Consider the following 23,354-nt stretch of genomic DNA (forward strand, 5'->3'; position numbering starts at 1 on the left):
ATTTCTAATATTACTGGCTAGCCTACCTTCATATTTGATCCTCTCATTTCTTATTACACTCTTTGTTATCCTCTGTTTGCTTTTGTATCCTTCCCAATCTTCTGATTTCCCACTGTTCTTAGCCACTTTATAGGATCTCTCTTTTTCTTTAATACATTTCCTGACTTCCTTTGTCAGCCAAGGTTGTCTAATCCCTCCCCGGTTAATCTTTCTTTTCTTGGGAATGAACCTCTGCACAGTGTCCTTAATTATACTTACAAACTCCTGCCATTTTTGCTCTACTGTCTTCCCGGTTCGCCTCTGCTTCCAGTCTATTTTAGTCAGTTCCTCTCTCATGCCCTCATAATTACCTTTATTCAACTGTAACACCATTACATCCGATTTTGCCTTCTCCCTTTCAAACTCCAGACTGAACTCTACCATATTATGGTCGCTACTTCCTAAGGGTTCCCTTACTTTAAGATCTTTTATAGAGTCTGGTTCATTGCAAAGCACTAGGTCCAGAATAGCCTGCTCTCTTGTGGGCTCCATGACAAGCTGTTCCAAAAGGCCATCCTGTAAGCATTCCATGAATTCCCTTTCTTTAGATCCACTAGCAACATTATTTACCCAGTCCACCTGCATATTGAAGTATCCCATGATCAATGTAACCTTGCCTTTCTGACATGCCTTCTCTATTTCCTGGTACATGTTGCGTCCCTGGTCCTGACCACTGTTAGGAGGTCTATACACAACTCCAATTATGTTTTTTTTGCCTTTGTGGTTCCTCAATTCCACCCACACAGATTCCACATCATCCGACGCTATGTCATTCAATACCATAGATTTAATTTTGTTCTTAACTAACAAGGCAACCCCACCCCCTCTGCCCACCTCTCTGTCTTTTCGATAAGTTGAAAAACCATGGAGGTTTAACTGCCAGTCCTGACCCCCCTGTAACCAAGTCTCTGTGATGCCTACTACATCGTAATCATTCACTATTATCTGTGCCATTAGTTCATCAGCTTTGTTATGAATGCTACGAGCATTCAGGTAAAGTGCCTTAATGCTAACTTCCTTATCATTAGAGATGTTGGAAGTCATATGTCCTAAGTTATCCTTGCTTTTTACTGCATTCTCAGTCTGCCTCAATTTTAAATCCGCCTGGAAACATGCTATCCTGCTGCTTATCTTGCCATTTACCTCCATACTCCCTGTCGCTTTCACTGTCCCTTCCCCCCAACTCAGAAGTTTAAAGTCCTACTGGCCACCCTATTTATCCTCTTCGCTAGAACATTGGTACCTGATCGGTTCAGGTGGAGACCGTCCCAACGGTACAGATCCCCCCTGTTTCAAAACTGATGCCAATGCCCCATGAAGTGGAATCCCTCTTTCCCACACCAATCCCTTAGCCACGTGTTTACTTGCCTAATTTTCTTGCCCCTATGCCAATTGGCACGTGGCTCGGGCAGTAATCCGGAGATTATGACCCTTGAGGACCTGTGCTTCAATTTCCTGCCTAGTGCTTCGTAATGCCCAAACAGGTCCTCCACCCTAGCTTTGCCTATGTTGTTGGTACCAACGTGGACCACAACAACTGGATCCTCCCCCTCCCGCTCCAATATCCTTTCAAGCCGGTCGGAGATGTCTCGCACCCTGGCACCGGGCAGGCAACACACCATGCGAGACTCCAGAGACTTCCTGACTTATATACTCACTTTTCCTTCCCGGCTGCCCCTCTGCTTGCCGTCACTTCCTCTGCTGCTCCCGCTCTTTCTGTGGAGAGAGAGTTAAAAAAAAACACACCGCTGCCCGCTACAGGTAAGCAATTTTAAAACAATCTGTCTTACCTTTGCTGTAGTCTCCCGGGTTCGCTTTTACTTCGACGCTGCTCAAGAGGTGACTGTTTTGAGGTATTCAATATTATGAAAAGGTTTGACAGGGGAAAGATATTCTGTTTCCACTAGTTAGGATATCATTAACTCGGATTGATAATTGCAAGATTATCAGCAGGAGAGCGAAGAGTGGATAATAAATCCTGGTCTAGCCAATCCCAGCCATGTCCCTCGAATGGGTTGAAACAGTTGTGAATGAATGTAGAAACAACAGATAGAGGGAATGAGAAAGGACTGATAGTAAAATGAGAGATATGGGCACATTATAGATGTGTGGATGAGAAGTAGATGCAATGATGTGTCCCATGTTGCAAGTATCTCATTAAACCCTGTGATGTCCTTTTTCCCCCAGAGATCATTATGGGTGGTATGGTGGCACAGTGGTTAGCACTGCTGCCTCACAGCACCAGAGACCCGGGTTCAATTCCCGCTCTGGTGACTGTATGGAGTTTGCACATTCTCCCCGTGTCTGCGTGGGCTTCCTCCGGGTGCTCCGGTTTCCTCCCACTGTCCAAAAATGTGCAGGTCAGGTGAGTTGGCCATGCTAAATTGCCCCTAGTGTTAGGTGACGGGGTAAATATGGGGGAATGGGTCTGGGTGGGTTGCGCTTCGGAGGGTCGGTGTGGACTTGTTAGGCCGAAGGGCCTGTTTCCACACTGTAAGTAATCTAATCTAACCATTTTGAGTGTACATGATTGTCGCTCATGTGAAGGGAATTAGGTAAACTGTAGACATAGACACAATATCCACAACATGTGTTTTTCTTCATTTTCTTTATTTCCTCCTGAATACTCTCTCAGACATGTAGAGAACCACCTCCAATGACTTTAAAAGGAGAGAAAACGAGGTGAGGGAAGTTTTCCAGTCGGACAGGGAACTGACCGTTCTCATACTCTTGGTCAGGATCAAGCGCAGCAGGGAATCCAGACCACCGTCCACAGGACTGAATATTAAAATACCATCCAAAAGGCATTGCACTCCACAGGGCTTTGGGGGAATGGGGTATTGGAATGGAGTCTGTGCTGGCAGGGATATCGGGCAGGGTATAGAATAGACAGTCTCCACATTGAGAAGCAGAGTGGGTCAGAGAGGCATCAATCATCTGAAACCTCATAGGAAGAGAGATGTGCCCTTGAATCAGTGTGTCCCTAATAAACTGACCATATTTTCTTTAAGGCTGTTGGATAACTCTGTTTCTCAGTGAAAGGGCTGACGTGTTCACTTGGGCCAGGGGCTACAGAACCAGTAACAGAGAAATAGCCAGGGAAAGGATCAATAGACATACATTAGTTCCCAGATCCAGCCAACACGTCCTGTTGCTCAAGTGGACAATTCGTCCTGTTCATCTTGTCAAGTGGAGAATAGCAGGGAAATTCAGGTGAGAGGTCAAGATTGGAGAGAGCTCAGAGAGGGGCACAAACTGTGTGGGGTGCTTCAGTCTCAATCACTTTTCTTATTTTGATGTAGGGATACATTCACGGATGAGAGTGAAGGGATATTTCAGAGCCCTCTTCAGCTCCTCTCTGAATTTACTCTGGGTTAGGGCATAAAGGGAAGTGTTTGTACAGGAGCTCAGGTAGAAGAGCATAGTCCCAGATATGTCAGCGATCATAACAGGATGGTCATAACTGGGGTAAAAATGGTTGTTGGTAATCTCCATCAGTAAGAAAACACTGATCTTGGTCATCCACAACAATATAAAACTGCCCGAGACAACAAACAGCAGGATGATGGATTTCCGCCTGTTGACTATCTCTGTATCTCCTCTCTGGTCCCTGTTACTGGGAGCTCGGAGACCCCTGCGTGCCCGATTTGCCAAGACAATGTGCATGATGGTCAGAGCATTGAACAGTAGGATCAGGAGGTAGGGGATCAATGGGTTCAGCAGTTGGTGGATCCAGAAAAATGCCACCCATCCTGGCAAGATGAAGAACTCTGGTCTGGTGGCACAGCCCCAGGGCACACCACCCCATGTGCCCAAAGATTGGTATTTGTAGTAAAATGGAATGTTCCTCAAAATGCTCACGGAGCAAACCATGGTTATCACCAAGGCTGCTGTTCTGGCAGAGCAATATCTGGCTTTCAAATTGTGGCAACAAATGGCCACAAAGCGGTCAATGGTGAAAGTGATCGTCAACCAGACAGAGCAGTCAGTAGCGGCGGAGCCCATGACAATGTTAGTACGGCACACCGCTGTGTAAAACAGAAATGAAGCTGGGAAATATTTGAAAGCCAGTGTTGTCAGGATGATGTTGAAGACAATGACCAGTAGATCAGCTGTTGCCATAGAAATCAGATGGAGAGAAGTACCCTTGGTGATGCCACACTTTTCACGAGAGAGAATGACAATCGTCACTAGGTTAGCTGGAAGAGACATTGACAAGTTATTCCATATGTGGGATCATGAGCCTTCAATGCCATAGTGGGCACCTAAATCACAAACAGGGAAATGATTCCAATAACAAGTAGAGGGAGGAGTTCAGAGGCCTCATGCAACTTTATCTTCTACACAGTAATATTTGAGCAAAGATCTCTTTATAATTCAGAAAATATATAACCAAGATTGACCTAGTCCCAGTAAGCAACAATCTCATTCATTCCAGATATTTCATTCTGTCTTTGTGTGAGATGTTGATTGAAGGAGGGAGATTGATGAGGAAATCCAAGGTTCTTGGTGCTGTGAGATCTTTGATATCCAATAACACAGGCAGATGTGCATTTGGCTTGATGTCACATCCAGGATCAGCATCTCAGACTGCCCGGTACACAAGCACTCCTGCAGGACAGGCTTTGAATAATGTGCTGCAATCCTGGAATTTACATTCAACACAGAATCTTCAGTTTTAATGTTGACCACAAATCGATCTAAAGTAAGTGAGTGAGGTGAGAAAGATTCATGTGATGGGAGTTTTAAATCCACCATATGCAAGTTGGAGAGCTGGATGCAAGATGGACCAAATTGCTTCATTCAAAGTGGTTCCACGCAGAACCTTCCCTTGTATAACAAGATAAATGTGTATAGAGTGAATGACTACAGACAGTAGCCAATATGTTCATGATTGAGAACAGACAGAAGATTAGATTAGATTACATTACATTACAGTGTGGAAATAGGCCCTTCGGCCCAACAAGTCCACACCGACCCACCCAAGCGTATCCCACCCATACCCCTACATTTACCCCTTACCTAACACTACGGGCAATTTAGCATGGCCAATTCACCTGACCTGCACATCTTTGGACTGTGGGAGGAAACCGGAGCCCCCGGAGGAAACCCACGCAGACACGGGGAGAACGTGCAAACTCCACACAGTCAGTCGCCTGAGGCGGGAATTGAACCCAGGTCTCTGGCGCTGTGAGCTCGTAGAAAAATCCCTGAGATGTGATGGAATTCTCATCCAGAGTAAATAACTGAGTTACAGCCAACCTAACATTCTGTATTAGATTAGCAAGGAGCACTGATGCATTTTGGAACATTAAACCTGAACATGATTAGACCTTTATCTCTGCATACAGGGTAAATAAGAAATAGTCTGGCTCTGATGAACAGCTTATTAATTTTTTCTCATACCCACCTCTGTATTGCACAAGTTATTCAGAACAACATTGACATTACAAAGCAAACTAAAGTCAATATTTCATAGAACTCTACTTATTATCTGAGTGGTATTCTGAAAATCATTAACAAAGTGGAATGCAACTCTTTAGATAATTGAATTCTGTATGTAAATTAATGGTGATTTATATCAGAGTGCAATGATTCAATGTTGTCTATCTGCTAACCAAGAGTGCCCTGAGTGGAAAAGAGAGTAACTAGCAGCCATAAGATGTCAGAGAATAACCAATAAAACTGATCGGTCATTGTAAAGATTTCCTTTTCAAGCCAATGGCTGGGGCATGGAATTCATTATTCAATAGGAAATTGAAATTTTTTATTCACTGAGGGATGAGGGTATTGTTGGTTGGTTCAGCAATAATTACCCATGTCTAGTTACCCCCTTGAGAAGGTGTGGGTGAGTGATGTTCGTGAACTACTGCAGTCCGTGTGCTGTAGGTATACCCACAATGCCCTTAGGAAGGGAATTCCAGGATTTTGAATAAGCGACACTGAAGGAACGGCAATACATTTCCAAGTCGGGATGATGAGTGGCTCAGAGGGGAGGTTTTAGGGAGTAGTGTTCCCATGTATCTGCTGCTCTTGTCCTTCTTGATGGAAGTGGTCATGGTGTCGAAAAGTACGATCTAAAGAGTCTTGGTGAACTTCTGCAGTGCATCTTGTGGATGGTACACACTGCTGTTACCAAAGTCCTGCACTTTGGAATGAAAACCAAATTCCGTGTGGGTTGCCCAGATTGAACTCCTCTCTCCCATTCCCTTCAGCAGTACATTCCAGTCTCTAACTACTCACTACCATGAAACACTGTTCCTTTAAAGCTCATTTGTTCCTCTTGCCCATTGTATTCTATCTAACAATCCCTTCCAGTCTGCAGGTTTGCCAGTTAGCTTTACATCATTGACACCAGCACATGTACGGCTTACCACAAAGGCTAATTCATTCTGTCTCATTCCATTGTTCACTCCTGCAATGTTATAAATTACACAAGTGTTTGACGTTCCATGGGGATGCATAGACTGATGGAATAATAAAGCACAGATCAATCCCATTCAACTCATAACACTGGAACTGTGATGGAGCTTTCTCTAACGTCCCTCTCTCCCTCGCCCTCCCCTCAACTTTACTCTGTGACCCGTGAGTTTAATCCTTTCCCATTCTTACCCAATACTCTTCATAAAATAGCCAGCACTCATCTCCCTCCAGCACCTGCTCAGCCAGTGATTTGGGGTCGGGTACGTTTTGGCGCTGCCCTTTTAGGCGCCGATCATTTGGCCCAGCCGTTTTGGCTCTAAACTGTTTTGTTGCTCATTACTTTGGCGCTGAGCTGTTTTGGCACCAATTCAGAATTTTTTAAAAATCTTGTTTGGTTATAGAAGAGAGGATGACTAACAGCCTGATATAATTTTCTCAACTCGCAAGAGTTGATAGTCAAAGCTGTAATGACCCACCATAGATTGACATCTCGTTTTGTAATCATTTTCTCATTTAACAATTGTTAATAGTCATCTACTGCCTTAATGATACTTAAGCCCTTCTGTCTTCACATTGGAAAGCTGTCATACAATTTTCTTTCTATTTTCTTGTCGAGCCTATACCAGAAATGGCTGAAAGCATTCTAAGCAGGAGAGACAAACCAACATTTTCACACGATGGTTATCTATATGTGTTTGATGAACGTAGCAAAATGCAGAAATTCATTTTCATAATGAATAGGTTAAAAATAATGAATAAAAAATAATTAGATTTATTTCTTACAGTGCAATAAAAACAAATTTCTTACGGGCTCTACAAGACTTTTTTAAATTCTGAATTGCCGCCAAAACAGCTCAGCGCCAAAGTAATGAGCAACAAAACAGTTTAGAGCCAAAACGGCCGGGCCAAATGATCGGTGCCAAGTAGTCCCATTCCGAGTGATTTGAACTTGCAACAAATTGTGGCTGGTAATGGAACTCTAATTTCATCTCTGGTCTGAATAAGAGCTGTGTAAAATTTCCTCTGCTTACAGATGTCCAGTCAGTGGAAACATTCCCCTTCCAAAAGAGAAAATGCTGGAAAATCTCAGCAGGTCTGGCAGCATCTGTCAGGAGAGAAAAGAGCTGACGTTTCGAGTCTAACTGACTGTCAAAGCCGACAAAGGGTCAGTTAGACTCGAAATGTCAGCTCTTTTCTCTCCTTACAGATGCTGCCAGACCTGCTGAGATTTTCCAGCATTTTCTCGTTTGGTTTCAGATTCCAGCACCCGCAGTAATTTGCTTTTAAACATTCCCCTTATTTTCTCCATCAACACCAGTGATCAGATGAAGCAGCTTTGTGAAATCTTCCCAGTCTCTTTCTGTTCTAAGGAGAATGTGCAATTCTCTGAAAGCTCTCCATGGATCTGAGGTTAACCAAATCCCTATTTCAAAATAGTTCACAGTCATCTCCTCCTTTTAGGGACAGAATTCAAATCAAAGATACAACCAATTTCCAATCCTTGTCTTTTCTACAGCTGTGCACCCTCTCTGTCCTCTGGTTCATGAACGTTTTGCTACTGGAATCATTACTTCCCTTAGACCTGTCCTCACTGAAAAGCTGCAGAGAGCTGCAACACAAAGGGGCATGGGGGAACGTGTGCATGGAACACAGAAAGCGAGCACACAGGGGCAGCAGGTAATCAGGAAGGGCCATGGAATGTTGGCCCTTATTCCAAGGGGGTTGGAGGATAAGAGTAGGGAAGCCTTACTGCAGCTGTACAAGGGGCTGAGGAGAGCACTTCTGGAGAAATGTGAGTTTTGGTTACATTATCGAAGGAGCGATATCATTTCATCTGAGACAGCTTGGAGAATGTTCACTGGGATGATCCCTGAAATGGAGGGATTGTCTTATGGGCAAAGATTGCACACGTTAAGACTGAAGGCACTGAAGTTAAGAAGAGTGGGAGGTGACATCATTGAGAAAATGAGGATTCTTAAGGGGCTGAGCAGGGTCAATGCTGAGAGGATGTTTCCCTCATGGGAGACTCTGGGACAAGAGGGCACAGTCTCAGAATATAGGAGCTGAAATTTAACACTGAACTGAGGAGGGATGTCTTCCCTCAGAGGGTTGTGAGTCTTTTGAAGTCTTTGCCATTGACAGGTGTGGGATATAAAAGGCCTTTTGTATATTTTAGGCTGCCTTACGAGATTCTCGATCAGTCGGAAAATCAAGGGTAATGGGGGAAGAGCAGGATGTGAGGAATCTAAGATCAGCCAAGATCCGATTTATTGGTGAAGCAGGCTCCTGGGGTAATTTCTTCAGGTTTTGGGGTTTATTCTGCCCATGCCCCTGATCGCCTCACCACCAGCCCCCCACTCCTTCACACCCCCATATCACCGTCAGTTCCAAGGACACTGGGCAACCTCTTTCCTCTCTCCATACAACTGAAGATTCTCATTCCTGGTAACATTCCTATCAAATGGCACTGCAGCTTCCCCAAGGTCACTCCTTCAATCAGTCCATCCACATCCCACTTCCAAAGTAATCCATCAAATATCTCACCATAAAACACAGACAGAACTATAAACACCACATTCAGTAACGGGGAAGATCTCCTCACCTGGAACACAGACAATTGCAAAGAAATGGAAGAAAGCGAATAAGACCTGCAGAATTATTGGTCCTTGCATTGTTAATGTTGGGTGATCTCATTCATTAACTCTCGCGCAGGGCTTGGAGTCTGGACTGAGCTCCTGGGATAAGAATCAACACTCCCTTATACATGATCGTAAACCACGTGTGTGACGGCTGGTGTCTGTTCCAGTCTATTAAACACTCTCTTCAAACCCATCCATATTGCTTTGTGCATTCCCACAACACCGGTATATTCCATGTGGAACTGCTAAAGGATTGTGAAAAGTACTCCTCTAAGGATATTCCTCTGAAAAATAATTGTGCTTATTTCCCAAACTCTATTTTGACAGCGTTTGTTTTTCTTCCTTCTGTTCACCATTGCCTTCTATCAGTTTTGTTTCCCATATCAGTCGCTCAATATATTATTGTCCATGGTGGGTTCACACCCAGGAATGTCGTACCAGCAATAGACTGCAGTCCTTTATCTTCTCAAGAGAGAGTTCCCAACTGTTCTGTTAACACTAAGTACCACAAAAATATTACTGGCAATTGAAACGGTCTTAAAATTATAAATAACTTTCTGTATCTCAAACAGGTAACAATATTCACATCAAAATCTTTTGCAATGAATATCAACTTGTAACAATCTTCCACTGAAGAAAGCAATGAAGCAATCACATGGATTCCAACCGAGCCCATGGCTGCTCCATCAATTGGAGTCCAACTCAACCCATCTCCATCCAACTGGGTCCATTGGAACTCAACTGAGCTCAGCTCATGAAGCTTTCACACGCCTGAACTCACTCTGTTCCAATTCAACATAGCACCCAGGTGCAATGAGTCCACTTGCAAAGGAACGCAATGCTGTGGCACATTCAACAATGCTGTGGCACATTCAACTGAGCTCAGCTCATGAAGCTTTCACATGTCTGAACTCACTCTGTTCCAGTTCAACATAGCACCCAGGTGCAATGAGTCCACTTGCAAAGGAACGCAATGCTGTGGCACATTTAACAACAGTTATGTATTTGTCCAGATTGCCAAGTTGCTTAATTTGACCCAGTTGGACAGAGCTGCTGCCAATTTTGTGTTTTTCTGTTTGAGGTATGGATCCTGTGTTATAAATGCTGACAAATATTGAACAAGCTAATCAAAGTAGAGGTGAAAAAAGACATAATTTGTTGAAGGTTTTCTCTGACAATCATCTGGGCAAAGAACGCAAATTCAATCTGAAAACCAGCATTGATACTGTATGGTTCAGTGTTAGGGCAAAGAGTGGGAATGTTATCTCTTACCAACGAACATGACACAGTTGTTAAGGAAGTGATGAGGTAAATGAGCAGGGCATTTGAGCTTGGTGACAAAGTAAGAAAAGACGACTTTCCACTTGGAGGAGCAACTGAAATTTTGACTTTTCGTACAAAATAACTGTTGGAACTGCCTTGTGTCATGGAAATGTCAGCTGTAGTAGTTTCTATAGAACAAGGACTGCAACGTTTCACCAAGAAAGCAGGTACATGTATCCACATGGGACAATCCATGTATAAATGTACAGAAACATTGAAGATGGTCAGAGCAGTGCCAGCCTTTCTCAATGCTGTTTGAAATGGAAAACGAATCCTGCTAAGTTTCAGTTTGATAAACCCTTAGTTATACTTGATCTGTGTAAGTTCATCACTGTGTAAGGGACTGTTCCTCGGGAAGCTAGTACTGGCCTTTGGAGAATGTACAGTGTGGATTCAGCTGAATGACAGGAGGAGATAAAGGATGGGATTATGTGTGTGGAAAGGGGGAAATAGGAACAGGAGTGTGGGCGGGGCAAACAGTCTTAAAATGTGAGACAAGTACATTGAAGGACTGAAATGATAAAGTACATCAATTATTCAGGTAGAGTGGGGATCTGGAAACCTTCCCCCCCAATCACTAACCATGCTGGGAATGAATTGCATCATGCATTGTTAGCACGGACACAATTCTCTTGCACAAACAGACAAAGGGCGAGTGAGGAAAATTGAGCTGCACCATCTGACTGAATGATATGCTGTACCAGTGGGCTTCAGAATTCACCCTTTCTGGGTCTCTGAAAGTGGGGTCCAACTGTCCCTTTCAACAGGGGATTTTCAGGGAGAGCAGAGGAGAGATGAGAGAGAGCTGTGAATTACTCAGTTATCTTGGTTTAGATTAGATTAGATTCCCTATAGTGAGGAAACAGACCCTTCAGCCCAACAAGTCCACACCGAACCTCTGAAGAGTAGCCCACCCAGACCCATTTCCCTCTAACACTTCGAGCAATTTAGCATGGCCCTAACCTAACCTGCACATCTTTGGACTGTGGGAGGAAACCGGAGTACCCGGAGGAAACCCACACAGACACGGGGAGAATGTACAAACTCCACAGTCGCCAGAGGCTGGGATCGAACCATCTGACTGAATGATATGCTGTACCAGTGGGCTTCAGAATTCACCCTTTCTGGGTCCTGTGAGGCACTGCTAACCACTGAGCCACTGTACCGCCAGTCTGCTGCCCATCTCAACCATGTCTCCCCTCAGTCACCTCTGCTCCAAGGAAAAGAAACCCACTCGGTCCAATTTCTCCACATAACTGAAACTCTGTCCAGCCCAGACAACACGCTGGTAAATCTCCCTCTGTACCCTCTCCAGTGTAAACACACCCCTCCTATCATGTGGATTCCAGACCTGCACACAATACTCTCGCTGTGGTCTAACTGAAGTGCACTGGAAATCCAGCCCCACTATTCACCAAGTTCTCAAGAATGTGAGCATTTCATGAAAGGACCATATTGCCCAATTGTGCACAAATATCCAATTTCCGTTCAAGGAATATGCACATCTGTTTTTTTCCGCATTATTGAGAAAATAACTATTGAATTGCAATCAAATTATTATGTGTTGAGACAAAATCAAATCAAGGAAACACAAATTAATAGCTCCATTTCAGATGTGTTGATTCTTTTTTTTAGATTCTTTCAATGATAAACAAGGTTGTGGGGACACCAATTCTCAGTCTCCCGTTCACTGCTTGAAAATTTGTCATTTCTGTTTGTGTGGAAGTGATTTCCATTTGTCCCTTTGAGCAGAGGGTTTTCAGGGAGAGCAGAGGAACGCTGAGAGGGAGTGCTGAGCTACCAGGGTGTCTTCATTCAGTTCTCCATGTAGAAAGGAGAGAGTGATAGGGATGCTCTGGCCCTTACACCTGTATTCTCCACACACTTGGCTGCACTGACCTGCCCAGGAAACAAACAAGAGATTGTCAATGTGCTGAGCTCTCCTGAACACACAACAACTGGTGCTGATTAAAAACCAATCAAATTGTATCTTGCCCTGAACATATCCTCTGCTTCACACACAAGCACAGATCCACGTGTAAATACACTTTCCTTCTGTTTCACACAGACAGATATACTCACAGACACACACACACAATCACAGAGACACAGACACATGTACACTCTCTCTCTCACACACACACACACAAAGACACAGACACATATACACACTCATGCATGCTCTCTGACACAGAATCACATGCACACACACAATCACAGAGACACAGACACATGCACTCTCTCTCTCACACATACAAACACACACAATGACACAGACACATATACACACTGATGCACACTCTCTCACACAGAACCACATGCACACACGCACACACACAATCACAGAGACACAGACACATGCATGCTCCCTATCTCACACACACACACAAAGACACAGACACATATATACACTCATGCACGTGCTCTCTCACACAGAATCACATGCACACACACACACATTTACAGAGACACAGACACATGCACGCTCTCTCTCTCTCACACACACACACACACACACACACAAAGACACAGACTCATGCACGTGCTCTCTCACACAGAATTGCATGCACACAGGAACACGCAGACCCTCTCACACACACAACAATTTTTTGAGACACTCTCTTGCTGTCCCAACAAGACAATAATGTACATAAATCTGTCAACATGCTCTACTAATTGTTTAATATTGAACCGATTTTACTATACAGTTTTGTTGGTTAAAGAGCAACATTTTGCTCCATTTTTGGTCCACAGATAATAATAAGCATGCCTCTACACTTAAGAGAGATGAAGACCCTTTCCCAAGATGCATCTCTTCAACAAGTGCCTAATATATAGACAACAGAGAAGAAAACTTATCTTCATTAGTACTGAATCATCCCAAATTCAAGTTTTTTAAAAATAATCTTTTGTCACCCTCCTTATAAATTGTTAACTTAATTCATTGATTTTACATCCTAGACAATTCATATACTTTCGCATTATCATTCCCACTGAAGGGACAGCCCCTAACGCCATCTTTTTGAAACAGATAACAGAGGTTGGTTATTGATGAGGTCAGTCCCTGGGAATGGGTTCCAGCAAGTCTGGAAAAGGCAGGGTGCAGATGTTGAATGGTAACTGGGACATCATGGAGGAGAGGGTCAGTCTGTCAGGGAGTAGTCAGAGATTGGATTGGCTTTGGACTGCGTTTCCTGTCAATCTGAATATTCAGCATACAGCATACAGATTTCAATCTTCATACCCAACTTCCCTAATCAGCTCTTGGAAGCTCAGAGAACAGAAAACTAAGTTATAAGCATAATTGTCTTTATCTGAGTGAACTGTAAAGGTGGATCTGATCCACATCTTCAGAGAATCCACCAAGAAACCAACATCCCTGCCCATGAACCATCCTAAAAACCACTTAAATACTCTGGCCAGCATTCTTATATCCTTTAATGTATCCCAGCACTGTGTGTTTTTTTGTCTGTCCATCTGCTGTGTGAATGAGACTGAAAACAAACCTATAGAAATGTAAAGTGTAGATCAATTGGATTACTTTGCTGTTTATATTTATTCTGCAAACATTACTCCTTTTTTTAATAAATTGCTGAGTGTTTTGTTTAACACACAAAAAGCAATGTCTCGAATTGGTTATTGGCAGAGTCTGAAACAGATATTTAGAAGTCTAATTAAGAAGCATTGTGTCAATTTTAAGGGTCTATGAATGATTTAAATTTATAGCGTTGTGAATACAGAGGGAGGGAGGATGATTTAATCCATCTGTCTGTCTCCATGTTAAAAGAGTACTTTAATATCATGTGACTTTTCCCAGTCGCAATGGAAAATGAAATGCATCATGGGATTGCAAACTGATGATCCACATCACTCTCCTCGTGCTCTGATATTCGATGTCAGGGCAAATGGATCAAAGGGTATATGGAGAAAGCAGGAACAGGGGACTGAGTTGGATGGTCAGCCATGTTCCTACTGGATGGTGGAGTGCCTGATTGGACTACTCCTGATCCTATTTTCTATGGCCGTTTAAGATCATTTTGACAGCACAGCATCATACATCACTTGAAGATTCTTATAACAGAACTGGAACAACTCTCACAACATGCAATTTATTCAGCCACAATAAATACATACATCCTCTGAATACCTTTATAAAAGAATACCTTTTTAAAACGTGCGTAGAGTGAATTTCGATATGTCATGGACTCCGAGAAAAAGGGAATCAATAATAATCTTCGGTCAAAAACATGTGGCTATTAAACACCTCGCACGTGTTTCCCATCCACTGCTTTCAGTTTTGAACTGGGGCTGTGACATTGAAGAGTATCCAGAATGGTTGACTTCTTAAGGGGCATTCAAGGATTGGAGGTCAGGGTCAAATCGTGAGGGTTTGGGTTTAGATTAGGATTAGGGTTAGGGTTAGGATTAGGTTTAGTGGTAGGTTTAGGGTTAGAGGTCAAATTTAGATTAGGTTTTGGGTTAGTTTTAGGGTCAGGTTTAGGGTTAGGGTTAATGTTAGGTTTAGGGTTAGGGTTAAGGTTAGGGTTAGGATTAGGGTTAGGGTTACAGTTTTGGTTTGCGTTATGTTTAGGGTTAGGATTAAGGTTAGGGTTAGCTTTAGGGTTAGGGTTTGGCCTATGGTTAGAGTTAAGGTTGTGGCCAGGGTTAGGGTGAGGTCTAGGGTTATGGTTAGGTTTAGGGTTCAGGTTAGGATTGGCTGACCAGCACTGCTCCTCCCTTGATTAACCACTTCAACTACAAGCATCTGCCAGGCCCCGAAAATAACAACATTGTGTTGCCAAATTGTCTGCAGTGTCCTTCGAGCAGTGTTAACCTGTATTATCTTTCCAGGCCATTTCCAAACTGTAATAAGCAATGTTTTGCTCTGTCATCTTTTTAAATAAATATACATTGCTGCTCAAAGTTCAAATTTAATTCAACAATTTCATCTCCTCGTTCAAATCCAAAACTAAGAAAAATCAGTCGTTAACAGAGAAGGTACAACATGACCTACACTGCATTTACAAGGGCCACATTGCAGGCTGGGGAATCGTCTCATAGTCATGCTGTGAAAAATAGCAATTTATTTATCAAAATGCAATACAGATATTGAACAAGGCAACATGGCTAATATCTCAAATGTAAGCCCAATCATCATAGATCATATTCACTCACTCACATATCATTCACAGGCACTGATTTTATAAAGATATTTCCATCCAATTCTCGCAGAGTGGGTCGCCCTCATCAGGAATACCAGCAGTACCCCACACTGAAAGAGGTGAGGCCATGAGGTGTCGGGCCTTTGATATTTGGATCAGATTTTGTTCTGTCAATTTCAGGGCATTGGGAGGGGAGGTGATGGGGTTTTGTGTGTGAGGGAGGGTTGAATCTTTTCAGATTTACCAGCGCTCAGAAACTCTGATAAGGAACCTTCATGAACAATGGAGTTTGGAAACACTTCCAGAATTGGACAGTGTTGCATTCAGCAATGAGAGAAATGTTCCCACCCTAAACTCAGGATTTGAGCTAAAGTCAAGGAAGATTAAATACTTTGAGACCAAGAAAGGTCCACGGAGGGATATGTACCACTGGGAAGCTGCAGATCCACCTGTGTTTGTTACTGAAATGCAGGGAGTGATTCATTGATCAGAGTGAATGAATATTTCGGAGCCCTCTTCAGCTCCTCTCTGAATTTACTCTGGGTCAGGGCATAAAGGGCAGTGTTTGTACAGGAGCTCAGGTAGAAGAGCACAGTCCCAGATGTGTCAGCGATCATAACAGGATGGTCATAACTGGGGTAAAAATGGTTGTTGGTAATCTTCATCAGTAAGAAAACACTGATCTTGGTCATCCACAACAATATAAAACTGCCCGAGACAACAAACAGCAGGATGATGGATTTCCGCCTGTTGACCATCTCTGCATCTCCTCCCTGGTCCCTGTTACTGGGAGCTCGGAGACCCCTGCGTGCCCGATTTGCCAAGACAATGTGCCTGACGGTCAGAGCATTGAATAGCAGGATGAGGAGGTAGGGGATCAATGGATTAAGAAGCTGGCAGAGCCAGAAAAATACCACCCATCCTGGCAAGGTGAAGAACTCTGGTCTGATGCCACAACCCCAGGGCACCCCACCCCATATGCCATATGGTTGGGACTTAAAGTGTAAAGGGATATTCCTAAAAATGTTCACCAGGCAAACAGTGCTTACCACGGCTGTTGCTGTTTTCTCAGAGCAATATCTGGCTTTCAGATTGTGGCAGCAAATGGCCACAAAGCGGTCAAAGGTGAAAGCGATGGTCAACCAGACAGAGCAGTCAACAGCAGCACAGGCCAACATAGCATTTACACTGCACACTGCTGTGTAGAGCAAGAATGAGAGTGGGAAATATCTGTTACCAAGTACATTGATTATTACACCAAACAAAATGACCAATCGATCTGCTGTTGCCATGGAGATTAAATCGAGGGAAATGCCTTTGGTGATGCCACACTTGCCCCAGCAGAGAATCATAATTCGGCTGGAAGATGAATTGAGAAGTTTGTGGATACAGTGCATCACAAGCTATGGTTGACACAGTGAATATCCACACAACTGACAAAGATGGTGCTATAGTGTTACTCTCACTGATCTAGCAAGCTAAAGCACATAGTTAACACTGCCAGGGGAATTTGTTCAAATCCTGTTATTACAAATGGCTAAATTTAAAATTGCTAAAATCTGGAATAAAGACTTGTTTTGAAGGCTAGCATGTAACAACTACTGATTGTGTTCCTTTCCAAGGGTGTTGTGCTGTTCTCTGTCTCTTTTAGTGTACCTGTACAATCTTCCTTCCAACATAATAGCCCAATTCTGCTTAAAATATCTGATCAATCTATTATTATGACAGAGGAAGAACCAGCCAATGCAAAACTGCCTCCCAATCACTGATTTGCAAAACAATCAAATGAAAACATGCAATGTCCTGCAAATTTGCTTAATTGTTCTTAACCAGAGAGTATAACTAATACATCTTGTGGCTCAAGTTTGTAACAAATAAAATTATTCACAGCAGTACACACATAGTCAATAAGACAATTTAAACAATATCTCCAAGTTAAACTCAATAATTCTTCGCATATACATTCATTCACATGTTAACAGACTGATAAAAGTAAAAAAAATGTAGTTTTCAGTACAACTATCTTAATAATGAATACTAGGTTATTATAAAATCTTTTGATGGGGGGTTGTATCACAGACACTTGAAATGTGAAACTTTCTTGAACTCTGAATTCACTGGTGAATACAAGAAGCTTTCTCAGACCTCTGGACACTTTTAATAATTTCTTAAATTATTTTCTCAGAATTTTCAACAACTCTATAACTCGGGGGAGGTGAGAGAACAAAGCAGAAGTAGCACCATCCAGAAGCTTTTGAAAGAAAAGGAAAACCTGCCTCGTTCTTGCAACCCCAGCAGAATGAGTTGCTATGGATCACACCAAACTCCCTCAAAGTATATGAAAAAGATAGCAAAGACTCTAACTTTTCTTATTTTTAGAGGTAATATAAGGTTTTGTGCTCCAGCTGAAATTTGATTTTTCACACCAGGCTTGAAGCAAAACACACTTCAATCTTATGCTACAGTTAAAATACAAACACAACAAAGAAGACTTGATGTACTTAACTCCAGTGGAAACATAACATGATTTTAGCTTATTTAACGACTGAATAGCATCCGTGTAATATTGTAATGAAGATCTGCATCCCTGGGATTGGCGGTATCCTCTCTGTTCCATAATCGGTCAATAAACACTTGCAATTCTGTTTCTGCAAGCATTCACACTTTATTCAAACTCGGCCGGGCACAGATTATCCAGTCACACAGACATTAGACACTCCCGTGTTCCTTGGAGAAACTGTGTACATGACTTAAGACAAAGACAATTTTATGCATTTTTTGAGAGAAGTGCAGGCTATAATCACAGAGTGCATTCAAACAATTAACAATCAATTTTAATGAAATGACTTGATTGACAGCAACTTAGCTCAATGATGTTTCCCGGGAACCGTACTTGTTTTTCAACATTCAAGTACTCCTATCTCGTGAACCTAGTCTCTGCACCTGCACTTGCAAGTTCTGTTAGTAATGTCTTATCTTGTCTAATTATTTCTACACTATAAAGGAAGCATTGTCTGCTAATCTTTGTTGAGACAGACTGTGGTTAATTCAGCTTTTAACAGGGTTAAAAGCCATTTTCTGCAGTTTTAAGCAGAATTGACAATTTGCAGCCTAGAAGTCATTTTGTCATGCTATTTGCATCAAGAAGCCATTTTATTGCTGCCTTTGAAGTTAAGAGCATGTATTAAATGGTTGTTCCTGACTACAACTAGTTATTCCAGCCGAGATTCAGCTTTCAGATCCATGGTAATATCTTGTAAACACACACTTGGCAAAGGCAAATACAGTTTAAAAAATTGTCTCACTTGTAATTCTAGCAGCAGGAAGATTATCCAAACTTTTAGTTGTAAGAGGCAGAGGAATAGCAATTTCCACTTTCAGCTTCAAGACCCAGCAAACAGTGAAAGTAAAGTTTTCCCATGCGCTTCACTATCCTCAATTACTTTAACTTTAATAATATTTTTCATGTATCCCTTTTCTTTACAACATGCTCGCAAAATATATTCTGAATGTTCATTTTTTTGGCACGGACGTGATGGGCCGAAGGGCCTGTGTCTGTGCTGTACTGTTCCATGTTCTGAAAGCTAACCTGTCCTTGCAAAACTGGGTGGTTCTCTCATCCAAAGCTGCAACTTACACAAGACTCCTTCAACGATTGAGTTTTATATGATGACATACCCATCAGAGATTGACAGAATTATAGAGTTCAGAAGGATCCCAATCCATTCATAACACTGACTCAAAAGAAATATTCAACTATCCTCACAGTCTCATTGCTCTGAACTTTCCTGACAGTTTTTTTTTTATTTTGATCTTTTTCTGCACTTATTCAAAACTCCCTTAGAAATTGTTCCCCTTTATATTATCCCAACATCTGCTCAGGAAGGGAACTAAAAGTATCCTGATTGTTGCATAGATTCAAATCTTATTTCACATCTGGCCTTTTCAAAAATCCTTTCCTCTGGCATGAAAAATAATCTTGCATTGAGACATTATTTACCCTTTACTTGCACTGTGTTACACCATGATGGCAACTCTTCTGCCAATTAAACTAAACAGCCAGAAAAACTTACCTCGCCTCGTAATCTGTTAAAGTATGAGTGACAGAGAACTATCCAAATTCCACTTTCCACAAATAAATTCCCTGTTAAATTTACAGCAATTTAATGTTTTTAAACCAGACAGTGGTTTTAGTATCTTGGGGCATAATTTAAACTGATTGGTTAAATTTGAACTGCTGTGTAAACAAGGAGGAGAAAGTGAGGGCTGCAGATGCTGGAGATCAGAGAGAAGACTGTGTTGCTGGAAAAGCTCAGCGGGTCAGGCAGCGCTCAAGAAGCAGGACAATAGACATTTTGGACATAATCCTGATGAAGTGCTTTTGCGTGAAACATTGATTCTTCTGCTCCTCGGATGCTGCCAGACCTGCTGTGCTTTTCCAGCACCACTCTCTCGACTGCTGTGAAAATAATTCTGGTATCTAAATTACAGCTACAGGTTACATTTTCAAATTTTCCAGTGCACTTTGGGCCTGCAGTCAGTCACATGACAGGTGCTTGCCAACTTTCAACTCTCTTAAACATACAGTACATGCCTTCAACTTCATAACAACTGTCATAGCTTTAAAAACCTAAATAATTTCTCAACGTCCCTCTCAGTTCTAAAGTCAATGCTCAAGTTCTTTCATCTATCACTACACTGAAGATTCTCATCCTTAGTGCAACTATTTTCCCAAGTACAATGCATGAAACACTGCAGAGATGTGATGCTCTGTGCTCCCAGTTTCTGGGTTAATAGCTTCACTGTAATACCACAAGGTCCCAGATTTCGAAGTCACATTTCTGATGCCTTACCATTAAATAGAGACAGACTACAATCATTTAAACAAGGTGAGATGATCTTCTCACCTGGAATACAGACAACTGCAAGGTAACTTGCAGAAAACAAACCGAATCTCTCAAACTATTGGACTTTGCATGATGGGTGACCCTATTCTCTGAGTCAGCAGGCAAATTTCAGAAACCGAATTGTCAATGATTCCTCATATACACAGAAAGATGAGCCCCTTGTGATATAATCCATGTTACATCCAGTGTACTGAGCAGACTCATTAAGCAAATTCCTGTGATGTTGTACATTCCCTCTGCACTGGCCTTTTGAAAATAGAAGAAAATAAAAATCCTAACCTCTCCCCTTTCCCACCCCAAGACTTTCATGAACAATTAAGTGGTCTGTTTTTCAAACTGATCATTGCAGCGTTGGCTATGATTGGTTTTGGAAAGGGGAGCTTATTTGAATTTGCTCCTTACATCAGTCACCAAGATCCTGTGGGTGTAGTGATGAAGCCCAGAGTTGTGTGAGTTTATACTGTTCCCCTGGACATTGTGGACAGCGAATAAATTCTCAGCTCGAAACCAAGGGAAATCTCCCTTGTTCTGCTACTGTTGTAGAAAGTTACCATTTGAGCTATAAAGGACTCATTGTATTCAATATATGTGGAAGTTGGATCCTCCCACTCCAGAACAGGGCCCCAGAACAGACACATTGAGTGCCTCCATCAGAAATAAAGTTGATCTTTCCCTGAAATCTCCCTTTGGAGAACCAGCCTTCCTTTTCTCCCAGAATTCAGTTCAGTTCTCGCCCATGTTGACGCTCAGATGGTGATGTTTTGGTTGGGCGAGAGTGCCAAGGCATGTGGAGGCATGGTGGTCGAGCAAGGAGAGAGACGGAGCAGCCATGGTGTGACAGAATGGGCTCAGAGGGCAGAATGGACTCCTTCTTTGATTTTTCTACCCTTTTGTACCTGAGCACGTGAGGGAAAATCTCACATCACAGAATGGCCGATTGTGATACTTTATAAGTGACAAGAAATGAAACATTGCACACAGCAGTAAGATTCCTCATTCTACGTACAACAGACAGTGGGTATTAGTCAAAACGAGAACAAATCAACAACATGATAGTGTCCAAGCTGATTGTCCCATGAGACAGAATGATACCTGGCTTGATAGATCATCTTGAAACATAAAACATAGGAGCATGAGAAGGCCATTCATCCCAATGATTTAATGTCAATCCCATTTGATATGATCATGGCTGATCATCCAATTCAGTCCTGTGTACCTGCGTTCTCCCCTATACCCTTAGATCCCTTTAGCTTTCAGAACTATATCTGACTCCATCTTGAAAACATTCCATGTTTTGCCCTCAGCAGTTTGATATGATAAACAATTCCAGAGGCTCGCCACACTATAGTTGAAGATATTTGTCCTGGTGTCAGCCTTAAATGGTTTATCCCGTCCCTTAAACAGTGACCTTGATTCTGGAATCATTAATTTTTGGGGTTTGTTAATCTCGTGGTTTGTCACTGTGACATACCCACACCATGGCATCAAAGGCTTTGTTGACAACAGAAGTTTATTGGAAAACAGAGACAAAAAACAAGCACTTATTTAGCACAGAAGACTGTTTTCCATGAGCTTAACATTCAAAATATTCAACATTTCATGCAAACCTGTCCTTCAGGAGACTCATGCAAAGAGAAATCACATGCCTCTGCCATGTATTTCAGTTTCTCATTGACGAGTTCCTTCTGCAGTCTTTCCCATTGTCTATGGAGACAAGTTCACAATGGTTTTTGAAGAAATGGTATTTTCATAGAAGTATTTGGTTCTAAAGTTTCTCACTTCTATGGACTGGTGTATTTTCATCCAATCTTTCAGGAATCTCCACAAACAGTTTGAGGGACTGAGGGTGGAACAGATACGGAGGATGTTGGAAAAGTTGGAGGGTGTTACTGAGATAGGGAGGAGGTGTAGTGATGGGAAGGTGTTACAAAAGTAGGGAGGGCTATAGAGACTGGGTGCAGTTGCAGAGGTAGGGAGAAGTAGAGAGGCTGGAGGGGGTTACAGAGATAGGGAGGAGGTGTAGGGGCTGGAGGGGGTTACAGAGATAGGAAGGGGGTGTAGGGGTGGATGAGGTCACAGAGATAGGGAGGGGTTGCAGGGACTGGAGGGTGTTGCAGAGTTAGGGAGGGGTTGTAGGGACTTGAGGGGGTTACTGAGATAGGGAGGGGGTGTAGGGGCTGGAGGAGATTACAGAGGTAGGGAGGGGGTGTAGGAGCTGGTGTGGGTTACAGAGATATGGAGGGGGTGTTGGCCTGTCGATCAAAAATAGAACAAAGTTTGCTCTTTAATCAAGAAAATAGCAGTAAAGTTTGTTCAATATTAAAATAATTATTTGAGCATATTGACAGTTTTACTTACATTGTTGTCTGGTTCAGACAGCAAGATCATATCTTAGAAAAATTGTGCATGTGAGATACTCTGTGTGTTTCTGTGTGTGTAGGTGTATGTGTGTGTGTGAGGGAGAAAGCGAGTGTGCATGTGTTTGTGTGTGTGAGGGAGAAAGCGTGTGTGTATGTGTTTGTATGTGTAAGTGTGTGTGTATGTGTTTGTGTGTGTGGGAGAAAGCATGTGTGTGTGTTTGTGTGTGTGTGAGGGAGAAAGTGTGTGTGTTTGTGTGTGTGTGTGTGTTTGTGTGTGCATCTGTGCTTGTTTGTGTTTGTATATGTGTGAGGGAGAAAGTGTGTGTGTGTGAGTGCATGTGTGAGTTTATGTGTTTGTGTGTGTGAGGGAGAAAGTGTGTGTGTTTGTGTGTGTTTGTGTGTGCATCTGTGCGTGTTTGTGTTTGTATATGTGTGAGGGAGAAAGTGTGTGTGTGAGTGCATGTGTGAGTGTATGTGTTTGTGTGTGTGTGTGAGGGAGAA

General features: G+C 42.5%; 1 protein-coding gene across 1 annotated transcript; it reads right to left on the reverse strand.

Annotated features, from left to right (window-relative positions):
* Positions 1–3,327: 3,327 nt before the first annotated feature.
* On the reverse strand, positions 3,328–4,251 carry LOC148139402 (putative G protein-coupled receptor 139). The gene has a single exon (XM_087980931.1). It carries the CDS (start codon positions 4,249–4,251, stop codon positions 3,328–3,330), a length of 924 nt encoding a protein of 307 aa, XP_087837057.1.
* Between the last annotated feature and the right edge of the window lie 19,103 nt (positions 4,252–23,354).

The sequence above is a fragment of the Chiloscyllium plagiosum genome, unplaced genomic scaffold (assembly GCF_037043375.1).
Source record: "Chiloscyllium plagiosum isolate Xiang-an unplaced genomic scaffold, Cpla_swu_hap1 HiC_scaffold_38, whole genome shotgun sequence".
Lineage (NCBI taxonomy): Eukaryota > Metazoa > Chordata > Chondrichthyes > Orectolobiformes > Hemiscylliidae > Chiloscyllium > Chiloscyllium plagiosum.

What these genes read in the sequence shown, in the direction of transcription:
- LOC148139402 (XM_087980931.1), bottom strand. Translation starts at nt 4,251, where the DNA reads ATGTCTCTTCCAGCTAACCTAGTGACGATTGTCATTCTCTCTCGTGAA.